The sequence below is a fragment of the Anopheles merus genome, chromosome 2R, assembly GCF_017562075.2.
Source record: "Anopheles merus strain MAF chromosome 2R, AmerM5.1, whole genome shotgun sequence".
Classification (NCBI taxonomy): Eukaryota; Metazoa; Arthropoda; class Insecta; order Diptera; family Culicidae; genus Anopheles; species Anopheles merus.
Window position 1 is genome coordinate 17,356,278 of NC_054082.1, and position 12,073 is coordinate 17,368,350.

The 12,073-nt window shown below is 50.5% G+C and overlaps 1 protein-coding gene across 1 annotated transcript; it reads right to left on the reverse strand.

Annotated features, from left to right (window-relative positions):
- Positions 1-909: 909 nt before the first annotated feature.
- LOC121589287 lies at positions 910-6,721 on the reverse strand. The gene is made up of 6 exons (XM_041908064.1): positions 6,092-6,721; positions 4,057-4,188; positions 3,230-3,964; positions 3,025-3,135; positions 1,314-1,667; positions 910-1,209 (listed from the first exon to the last, which is right to left on the reverse strand). Exons 1-6 carry the CDS (start codon positions 6,601-6,603, stop codon positions 1,095-1,097), a joined length of 1,959 nt encoding a protein of 652 aa, XP_041763998.1. The 5' UTR covers positions 6,604-6,721; the 3' UTR covers positions 910-1,094.
- Positions 6,722-12,073: the final 5,352 nt, after the last annotated feature.

Below are 12,073 nucleotides of genomic sequence, written 5' to 3' on the forward strand. Positions count from 1 at the left end.
TGGGCCCCCGTTTGCCCTCCCCGCTTCCTGGGCATCGAAGAAAGCTATGGCCAGCCCGAACGGATGATAACGGCCTGCGCACACGTCGTTCGCCACTGCATTGGGTAATGTAATATCATTTACGCGTTTGCTGCTCAAACAACCCGAAAGCAGGTTTTATAATGATTGGAATGTTTCGAACGCGGCACCGGTACCGGAAGCGGCACGCGCGCTCATCTGCCCCCCCCCCCCATATCGCCCTCCATTAGCGAGAAGTTGAGCGTGTGATGAGGGGAAAACAGCCGAAAAATCACACTTCCTAATCGGGGACACTCAGGTGGCATCCACCGGTAGACAGGCAGCAGTAGTAGAAGATAAGTAGTTTCCATATTTGTTCGCGCGCTTGGCCCTAATGTATAAATCATTTCGGCTGCTTCAGGGCGAGCTAAAGACGAGATTTCACGCAGTAATTATGGATGAGATGAGCCAAGAAAAATGGACCCCCCCCCCCCCCGCCCCTTTGGGAATGGGTGAATGTTATAAATCTTCTTGAAAAACTGCTTCCCTAAACGAACATGGGCCGGGGAGGATTGTTATCGATTAACAAATGTGTAATTAATTATTTATTGCTTCTTGTTGTGCTGCTGATGATGGATGTTTTGAATAATTACACGGATGCACTTCCGCACCTTACAATTTCCCTCATTTTGCAGCGCCTACTTTGTGACAGCTGTCAGTTGAAATGGGGTTTTTTTGGAAACATAAACGGAAACGCATTTATATCGTAAACATACAAATTTCCTCAGATAAAACCAACAATGCTGTAGCTGTTAATGCATCTTCAGCAGCCACAAGCAAACACACACACACACAGGCGAGCATTGTAGCTTAACAAATTACATACAGATAAACAATTATTTTCTCCATCCATCTCGTTTTATTGCGCCGCGGGCTGCACACTGTATAACCACCCGGTGGGGCCAAAGATGCACTTTATCGACTTTCGCTTTGTTAAAACGATGTCCCCCGTTGCTGTCCTCCCTGCTCGCTCCGAAGCCTTCTCCTTCGTGTTGGGTGGTGGGCCTTTGTTTTACCACGTCTTCGCAACCGCGTCCTCAAGTGTCCTGGTCGCAGGTGCGCTGCAGCCGATCGCAATCACCGTCCCGTATGAGGCGGAACGTTTCGTCCAGCCCGAGCCCGTCCGCCGCCTGCCATTCCGATGGGGAGGTCCTGGAGGAAAGGTATCGGACAGTGAAAGTGATGATGCATGCGATGAGCCTCCCCCCCGACCACCCCCTTCTTCCAATGGAACGTGAGAGAACAACTACACTTACTCGCTGACAATCTTCCACAGCGTCTTGTGCAGTGCGTCCGTGCCCATGCCGGACATTCCTTGGCGGACGAGCTGGCAGAGCAGCTTCCAGTCGCATCCCTGCAGCCTTGCAGCGCTGCTGTCACTTAGGCGGTTCGTGCCCTTGCCGTCGTCATTGTCGTGTGCTGGCGTTTCGCGCTGCTCGAGCGCGTTCAGCTTGCGCAGCAGCCGGACCAGCGCGTCCGGATCCGCACCGAGACCGCGCTGGGCTAGCAGAAACCGTGGCACATCCTGTCCGAGGCTGCGCTGACGCGTTGGCGTGCTGGACAGAGCGCTACCACCGACCGGGGTCGGCGTTTGCAGCTGGATGGGCGGTCTAGATAGGCAGGGAAAGATAAATGTTGGTGAAATAGTTTGCATCTACTAAGCAAATTGTCAGCCATTGGTAAACTTTTTGCGTGTTTAGCATTAAAAACACTTATTGGTAAGGTTAGTCTCTTGTTGCCAGAGTCTCTCGAGCATTTTTGTCAAACATCGGATGCTGCGTTGAATGAAGCTGGCCTTCGATCCGCAATCAATCTCCCACCTTATCTTGAGCGACAACCTACGTGGCCTACTACGCTTGGACAGGCAGCATCAGCACAACAGCAAACCGCTTCAGCTTCCTTTGCCCTGACCTGACCACACGGGCCACAAATTGCGATTAGCCACACGTGGGATCGTGGGATCGCAGCTCCAACTGGGACCCTCCAAACAGGTGGCCGTCTCCATGCGCCATTGCATCGAAGCGCATCGTCGTCACGCCGCGCGGTGACCGTACGCGCTCGCGCACCACTCTAACCGCGGTTCATTCATCTTTCATAACTGATGTAACATGCCAAAGGCGGACAGGGCACGCAGACGAAGAAACCACCACCACGGCCGGGGAGTGCGTTAGGTAAAACGAGAAAAAGGCGAAAAATCTTGAAACCTTTCTCCCCGTTCCTCTTTCTCGGGCCAGTGATGCAAAAACAAAAAACGCTCCCCACCGAACGGAAGGAAGGAAGGAAGAGAAATGTGGAGTAGCAACAACAACAGCAACAACAACAGCAGCAGCAAGCACGCAGCACTTTGGAAACACGTTTTCACTTTCGTCGAACTAAGAGCCCCCACCACCCCTAACTAGCCCGCGGCATCAAAAGACGCGCTGTCGCGCGCGGAGACCCACACCGGCAACCTGTGTACTACAGCGTGCGTGTGTGTGTGTGTGTGTGTGTGTGAACGCCTTAAAGTAGGCTGCTGCGATGGCTTCTAGCACTGCACGGCTCGCTTCTTCGCCTCGTTTTGGCTTCGGCGTTGCTGCATTGTTGTTGTGTCCACAATTTTCACCTTTCTTCTTTCACGCAGCAATGCAGCTACATAATCTCGTTTTCGGTTTATTCGCCAACGCACGCCCGTGTGTGTGTGTGTACGCAGCTCATTTGGTGCTCTGGTCGCGGGAGGGAAATTACGCCACGAAAGTTGGCGAAAATTGGCTTGGAGCCCACTTTTCGTTGCACGCCAAAAATAATTGTACAGCGGGGATACAGAAATAGAGAGAGAGAGAGAGGGCGCTCCCTACGGAACAAGACAATGGTTTGTGGCGGAGGTTTCGTTCTCTCCTTCCCCAACCCATCCCTGACTCTGACAATTACGACATTGGAACCGGCCGTGGTTCAAAAGTTTAAAGCCCCCCCGAACCCGCGCTCACTTACTGCGTGGCATTCGGGTTGATGTAAACGACCTGTGGCGTGAGCGCCGATATTAGCAGCCCGATCGGAATGGCTGCACTCAGAACGTGTATGATTTTCTTCCACGGTGAAACACTGCGAAGAGAGAGAGAGGGAGAAACAGCGAGTAATTAGTGTGGCATTTGCACAATCGGCACAAAAACAATGCGACAGGTTACTAAGCGTTTACCCTTTGAGATGTGCATCCTCTTTGCCCGCCAGCTTAACGTCGGTCGTGCCTCCGATTCCACCGGCAGCTTCATTACTTTCCGTCCCAGGAGCACTTCCACCGGTACTGCTGCCACCACCAACACCGCCACCTGCACTACTATGGTTGGCTATTAGCACCGGTTCAATGCTGAAGGTACCCTCTACCGGGGACCGATCGAAGCTGTACGGATGACTTTTCACCGCAGTCGGTACGGGATACGCGAACTGAGGGCGTCCGAAATGCTGCTCCTCGAACGAACCGAGCGGCGACGAGAACGGGGTCTCCGCTGGACGTGGACGTTCGGCTTTGGCCGCTTGCGCTGATTCCGTCTCCTCCTCCTCCTCCGGTATCCACTTCCACTTGCCCTTGGGCGTGGGGAAGTGCGGCGTTGGATCCTGCGGGAACTTTATCTGCACCGTGGGCTGATGGCGCTGGTGGGTCTGAGGAGTGGTCCAACCGTACTTATGCTCCCACCTTCCCGACTCTTCCGATGAGCCACCACCCCCACCGGGAGCCGCTTTAGCGTACGCCCCGTGCCCGGATAGGCCAATCCCACCGGCATACCAGCGTGAGTCAGCGTCGGAATGTCCGGACGGGTAGGGGGCATCCACCGTGCCCGCTGCGGGACTGCCCGGTGCCGAGTTGTCCTCGTTGAAAAACGGCACCACCTCGGGCGATGGGACGAACTCCTTGGCAAACTGTCCCTCGGAGGAGCTGGGAAGCGTAAAAGAAAGTCGTAAAGGGACGCAAATCTAGATCTGCCGTAATGGCTGGCGAGATGGTGATGCCATTTATGTGCGACCTACCTGCCAGTGACATTTCGGCGCGGCGCTGCACTTGCGTAAAGCTGTCGCTTCCGGTAGCTCGAGATCTGGTGCTGCACTGTACGATCGTTCACGATCGACGAGGTGCCCCGCGCTGGATACAAACGACCGTTGCTGCGTCGGCGAAGCGGTTAAGAAAGAGGAGAGAAACACAAAAAAGGCACACAAAAAAGTTATACACTTTTGCATCAATGCGGCACGGGTCGTGGCGGCGAAAACAGTTTTGCATTCCAGCACGCAACAGTTTTGTGAAGATCCAGGGATATGGAAATAAAGTCGCCGTCCCTTGCGACATGGTGGCCGTCGAGGTTTAAAGGAAAGTGTTACGAAAACCCCCTGCAGGGAGCTAGTTGTGGGTCGTTTGAGTCGTCCAGCTGGTCAAAACTTCACGTCTCTTCGTGGCTGGCGATGACAGCTAGAGCCTTTTTCAAGCTATGTGTCACAAATTAGTTAGCTTAGCTGAAGGAACCGGCATTAAAAGAGATCCTAAAGACATAATCATATTTCATGCAAACCGTCGTACTGGCTACTGGCTGTCCAAACGAACGGCCTAAGAGTCAGTAACGAACGCAATACGGCACTGCCCGCACGGCGACGCACCCTTCGCGGCTAGCCCGCGATAACAGTGAAAGTGTATCACTTTCTTTACGGCTTGATGATGTCTTTCTTCGGGCCGTGCGCTGCTGTGTACCTGCTTTGCGCACCCCGACTCTCGTCCCCTCGCTCCATCGCACAAAAACCACGTACAACACACGCACTGGTACACGCAATCCATTTAACACCGGCCGGTTGTGGTTTGGTGGATCTTCCGCGATCATGCAGTGAATTGTCTTTCCCCTTGTACCGCCCCTTCCTCTACCCCATGTAAGGTGGTGGTCAGTGAGTGTAATTTACCACAACTGCGATTGCCTGTTCGGTCATCCGTTTCGCAACATGTGCACGAATCGATCACGTGTTTGGTTTCTTCTGCTGCTTTTTTTGTTTTGCTTTGTTTGTTTGGCGATCTTCCAAGATGATCATAGCAATATTGTCCAGTTTAGTGTTGTGCGTTATGACTCTTTCGCAAAAAAAAACCTTTATCTTTAAAGATGCATGCATATATTTTAGTGCACATCTTCAATGATCATTCAAGAACGTCTAAAGAGTTAGGAATCGCTAAATTGTGATTACTATTTAAAGATTCCTGATTCGAGAATGATTTTTTTTATTTATAGCTGATTATGAAAAGTTTGCAGTATACATCGTGTGTGCATATTTGATCTTCGGACGAGGGGCATCTTCGTGTGATCTTCACATCAAGCATAGGTTAGCCATAACGTGGAACTCAGAAACCGTTTAAGAACGTTGGAGCAAAAAGTAGTTGTGACATCGATCATTTCAAGATCGCTTTAAACGGTGTGTGTGTGTTATTAACAACAGAGAGGGAACATGTTTAATGAATATATTAATCATTAAGAGTTCCACTAATCTTCCGACACTCATGAATCGATAGGAATTTCCCAAAACTTTCCAAATTAAAGAATCTTTAAAGATTTTTATAACTCAAAATGAGAGCTTCTGAATCAATGATTCACTTTAAAGATTCATCCAAATGAATGAATCTGAATCAGCGTTACCCATCTCTAGTTCCGTAACAGTGCAGACAAAACGGTGAAGAAACAACATTAACAAAGTGAAGCGTCACACACATTCAACCGAAATCAATCTCGACTGATCGCACAAAACACAAAACATTCCGGATTCCGGATCACAGCTTTCCGCAGGTGTTCTCCCAGTCCCTCCGCCCGTCGTCTGCAGCTCGTATCGTGAAATAATAGACGAACCGTGCGCGTGTTAGATCCGCATATTAATGCGCGATATGTGCATCTGTGTGTGTTTTTCCCCCTCTATCTCTCACCCTCTATTTCTACCCTGTTTCAAATTCACACACTTTAACCTGCCGCCCGCTGCATGGGCAACCATTGTGCTGTTGGGGCGGTTTTCTGTTTTCCGCGGGGTATTAGTTTTGCATACGTACGCAGCTCGAAAGGACGACAACCCGCCGACCGCGGCGGCGACCGGGGGCGTTGGGGTGGCGGACGACAAGACGGAAGTTATGCCAGCGATTGCAACCACTTCCGTCGTTAATGGCGATGACGTTTGGCCGTGCACCGTGCTCGCCCCGGAATGCTGTTTATGATTGGTGGGAAATGCGGTGAAATTATTTGCAACCAGCGCTGGCTGCTCTCCCGCGCTTGCCTCACTGGCGGTGGGGCTGGCGTTGGCGGTGGCGATTTGTTCACGCGGCCGATGCAGCAGAGGTGGCGCGGACGGCGGCGGTAGGTCATTTACATTGCGTTCAACAACCGGCGGGCCAGCGGTTGCGTTGGTATGCGGAATGGACGCGTTTACCGCGCGCAGATGGGCACCGATCGTGGGACCTTCGTTGACATCTTCGTGCACCTCGATCGTTCGGACGAAGGGCACGAACAAACACGCACACACCAACAGCACGGAAGCCACGGGCAAGGATAGTACACTTTGCATCATTTACACACGAATCCACTACCTTTAGAACATGTCCACTGTGAAGCACTGCGGACGCTTCTGCTTTTCACCGTGCGTTTGATGCGTTTGATGCTAGAAAAGCGACTCTGAAATACGCGTACCCGTGTCTGCCGCTGTCACTTTGCGATTAAGAGCAGCGAGTTGCGTTACAAGGGATTTTATAAAGGCATAAACGATGCTATGATACCCTTCAGTAAGCAAAAACAGTGGCAAAAATCTGGCTGCACTCGCTGTGCCATTCGAAGCATAAAGCATAATGTCGCACGCGGGGTCGGTGTGTTCCGTGGACTCGCCACTCTGCGGTTCGATTGAGGAGGGGACATTTCTGTTAAAGGACTGTGACCGACATAATGCCTGCAGGACGGGCTGCTCGAGGCTATTGTGTTTTTGCACACTGCACAATTGCATCATTGTGTGTGCGCGCGCGCGTGTTCCATTAAGATCAACGCCTAGGAAATGTGTCGCCCGTGAGCTACGTAATGATCGTACGTAAAAACAAACACAAACAATCTCTCGGGGAATCCATCGCGGGTGTTATTTTTGACATAATTTACTTAAAACGCTTGAGCCGCCTCGTTGGAAAATGCCAGAGCGCGAACCCTGCGGCTGATCGTTCAATTCCGACTTTACGCTTCGTTTAGGACGCGTTTGTGGTGCCGTTGCATTTTTCCGAACGCGTGCCGCATTTTCGTGCCGCGATGAAACGAGTAATCCCATTACGACCGCGCTAAGGCGGCTCCCACTAATGAGCACCTTTCAACGCCCATGCCCATCAAACGGGAGATGCCGGCAGTCGGCACTGATCGGGCAGCCGCGAGGCCATTGGCCATTGGACTATGACTGTTTGAGCGCGTCAAACTAAAATGCTCATACACACATACACATATATCGGACCGATCGACAGATCTGCCTACGATCTGCCGTCCGCCCGAAGGATAAACGGACCCGGGTCGCGCAGGTTTGTTGACTTTGTCGTACCGACCCCGGACCCCGAGGGAGCAAAATCGTTTCCGACGAACAGCGGCGAACCTGGTCGGACGATCCCGGCGTGTACCACATATTTCTCACGCATATTTCGTTCGATAATTATTCTTCCCCACGGCCACGGGCTAACACCGTTACACGTTTCGTAATAGTTAATCGGGACCGCGTTAGGACCTTCCCTGCCCTGCCACAGCATGCGAGTGAGTACGGGGGTAAGAGGGAGGAGGGCTGTAAAAGTAGTAACACGTCCATTTTCCGGTTCTATTGATTACTTTCGTGTGTCGAACGTCAGCGATTGAGTGAAAGTTACGCGGAATGTTTTCTTTTGGTTTATTTCTTTTGTTTTTGTTGTTGTTTCGACTGCGCATGAATGTGCACACCTTGTGCGGGCAGCACGTGTGTGTGTGTCGCGGTGGGATGCTTCGTGATTGTTTATTGCTCCCGCGAGGTGTTCGATTAGGGTTCGATTGCAGATGCTTACGGCATCGCTTTACACCGAAATGAACTGCGCGCGAAGGGATGGTTGCATTGATTTATTCGTCAGCCGGTTGCCTCTGCGTCTGCCGCGAGGTGCTAAATGTGTTTTTGTATATTGCTTAAAATGCTGATAGGAGAAAGTAATTGTTGGTGTTTATACTTTACAAACAAATACGGAAAATACTTTTATAGTTTCAAGGTACAATACACTAACCATCAAAGTACGATATTTTTTCTTTATTCTTTTTACTATTTGTACATGTGCATTGATTCACGAATCAGAATCAAAATCGTTTAAAACAGGCAAAACCGCGAATGGATGCCAAATTCCAGGCAAGCTTCCTTCACGTTCCTACTAGATGGCGCTGATCGCCTCGCTCGCGCTAGCTTTGGGTTATGTCTTGGCTAAAGCTCATGCCCAACCGACAATTTCAAAAAATTTCGACGTCCCCAACCGACAATTTCAAAAATTTTCGACGTCGTGTGTACGTCGTGTGAACGTTCCCGCTGCGCAAAGCGACGGAAGGCGTTATGGCGTTCTGAGAATTTTATCATGCCTCCCGCTGCGCAAAGCGACGGAAGAAATCATGCCGTTCGGAGAATTTTATCATGCCATCTTTTTCCCTCCAACGGCAAATTTGTCGAGCAGCTCGTCGAGCTGCCCGTCCCTGGCTCCGCCTCATACCCCGCTGCGCAAATTCGAGCAGTTTCCAGCGCAGAAAATGTACCAAAATCTGCGCTGGCCATTTTGCGTGCTTGCGTTCGCGCTTTCGTGGGTGCGTGCTTGCGTTCGCGCTTTCGCTAGTGCGTGCCCGCGTGCACGCGTACGTGCATGTGTGCATGTGTGCGTGTGTGTGTGTGCGTACGTGTGTGCTCGCGTCCGTGCGTGCGTGTGTGCGCGTGTGTGTGTGTGTGTGTTTGTGTGTGTGTGTGTGTGTGTGTGTGTGTGTGTGTGTTCGTTTGTGTGTGTGTGTGTGTGTGTGTGTGTGTGTGTGTGTGTGTGTGTGTGTGTGTGTGTGTGTGTGTGTGTGTGTGCGTTTGGAAACCCCAAAACTATTTGATTCTGATGCGTACATTTTCATCCGCTACGGCTACAAAGTCCATGCATTTTCGATCTCGCTACCTGAGAGACAACACAACTATCGGATTGGCACCACGATCTTTGCGATCGGTTCTGCTGTTGGGGGTATTAAAAAGACACATGATCTAAGCAAACGTGCGTGTGATATGTTGCACATTTATTTCTAATTCAGCTAGCGGACGCAAGTGGAAACAACATTTTGAATTGAATCCATACAAAAGAGGATTCTGGATTTGTTTATTACGGTGCGCGTATGGTGCTGCACCTGTCCGTCCAGAATCTGGTGGCTTGTTGGTTTGGAGTAGTTATCATGACGCCGGTTGACCGGCAATGCCTTGGCATGGGTTCGGATCGGTAGGTTCATGTTTTGGTCGAGTGCATTCCGTGCATTTGTCACGCCACAGCAGTAGACCCGGCAGCACCAAAGTCAAAACAAAAACCTTCCCCGAGTGTGGACTGCTATGCTAAGTTCTTCTTCTTCTTATTATTATTATTGGCGTAATAGCCAACGCGATCATGCCGGTCTTTTCAAGTCTTGAGTAGCACGTAGTCGGATAGTCACCTCTTGCTACGGCGGACGCTTCATACGCGGTTAGAACCCATGACGGGCATGCTGTTAAGATGTGAGGAATAATGGCGGTGCCGCGGGACCGCTCCTATCCAGCGGGTAACTTGCATACTGCCACACTGTCTCCTGCTTGATGCATACGCTGCAGGCAGAGGGAAGGATGCACCTCCACGATAAAAAAAAACCTCCGTCATGAACCAGCGGTGGATCTAACGGTAGGCGGACTAGGCGGTCACCGAAGTTCTCTAGTCTGTAGTATGCCGTATGTCTAAAAGTGGACAGAGTGTTAGCGACAAGGGCCCCCGGAAAGATGGTCATTGGGGCTCCGTGGCAGGAGAACCATTTGCACCTCCCCCCCCCCCCCATGGCGACAACAATTTTAGGGCCTGTGACCGATGATCGTAGGGGTCCTATGGCCACCCCCCCTCCCCCGCCGGCAATATAAGTATACTGTTCTATTTCCCAACAGCTGTGTGCCAGTACCCCCTCCTCCCTGTCATCAGTTACCATTTAGAGGCGCCTCAACTCGTCATTCCGCCTAGGGACCCCGATTCCCCTAATCCGCCACTATCATGCACACCTTCCTTTCTTTGACCGATGGATCATAACATTCCGGAAGAAATTACATTTGGCGACAGTTTTGCATACACACGCACACTCACAACCATGCGCAGGATGCTTAGCATATCTATGTAATCCACAACAGACGAAAGCAAAAGCTTAGTGTTATGCTTAATGCTTAGCACGTTCAGTTCGATGGCAGGCCCCAGGGACTGCCAGTGAACTTTCCAGTATGCCGATTTCACAATCAGCTTGCGTTCAAGATATCGGCGGAATAAAAAGTTGATGAAAATCAGCGCCGGGCTGAACGTGTTAGAGCGAATTAGGGTTCTGCGCGTTGCACAGCAAACCCTCCATCGTGTGCTAGTGATTCCGTAGTCATTTTTACATTGGATTGATTAAACTCATTGCGCTTTTTTGGTTTGATTTGTGAAAATGCAACTTCATCGCAGCAATGTGTGTAAACGGTTTTTTAAGCGCCACAGCAACTAATGAGCATTGACCACACGCGAGAAAGAGATAGCGCTATGGAGGGAAAAAGCACGGACAATGGCTGACAGCGATTGGCCGTCTGACGCACCAACACACCCAAACCTTCGGCAGCGCGCTCAGGCGAGGGGTATGAGGCGGAGCCAGGGACGGGCAGCTCGACGAGCTGCTCGACAAATTTGCCGTTGGAGGGAAAAAGATGGCATGATAAAATTCTCCGAACGGCATGATTTCTTCCGTCGCTTTGCGCAGCGGGTCGTAAATTGCGGCGAAAACCGCCTTTTGCGGATAGGGGGGGCGCTATCTTTGGATTGTGTCTCGGCTAATACTCATAACTGCATACATTTAGGGGCAAAACGTTAAAAAGCCTTTTGCAGATGTAGGATTTTAAAATGTCTTCTTTAAATTTGATCGATGTACTTTTAAAAATTTCTCCTTCTTCTTTTTCTTCTTCTTTGGCACACCTACCGTTGTCGGTTACGACCTGCCTGAATCACCAGTGTGTTTGGCTTTCAGTGACTTAATGATTTACCGATAGCAGGACAGTCAGTATGGGGGCACGGTCCATTCGGGGCTTGACCGCATGACGGGCATGTTGTGTGAGTTGACGACCGTTCGGCCACTTTTAAAAACGACACTAAGCAATTTCTGTTGAAAAAATAAACCATCACCATTGTACTTGAATGTGCTTGATTGCCTTTAAAAAACACCTCTGTTCTCTTGATATCGTTCGTTTCTATTATAACTCTCAGTAATGCAAACATTACAAGAAATTTCCCTTTCATCCAACGCATCGGAACCAATTAAATTGTAGCTGGTTGCCGCACCGTATCTACATTAGCCATGATCCGCAGATACTGATGTCGCTTTTCTATGCTCGCTATGATTGAGAAATAGCAACACACGTGCAATTTCCAATTAAACTATACAAGGGAGTAGGGTGGTGCATAATTGCACGCTAACGGCGCCGAACCGAGCAAGAACCCACCCACGATCACCATTATGGAAGATCAGTGAAAGCATAACATGTGGTCCCGCTGTGCCCACCATCGTCACACCTTCCATTTACAGACAGCTGCTTCACTTGATAAATGAATTGCTGAGGTAAATAATATTGTCACCGTTTAGATCACCGTTCCGTGACCGTGAACGATTTGACGCACGTTACCGTTCGCCGGCAACGGGCCCCGAGTGGAAGGGGACACTGATCCACAACACTCCCGAGAGCATAATTTTTCACGCCTCGAAATCAAAAGTGAGAGCAAACAGGGCGGGTTTGTCTGCCCCGTTTT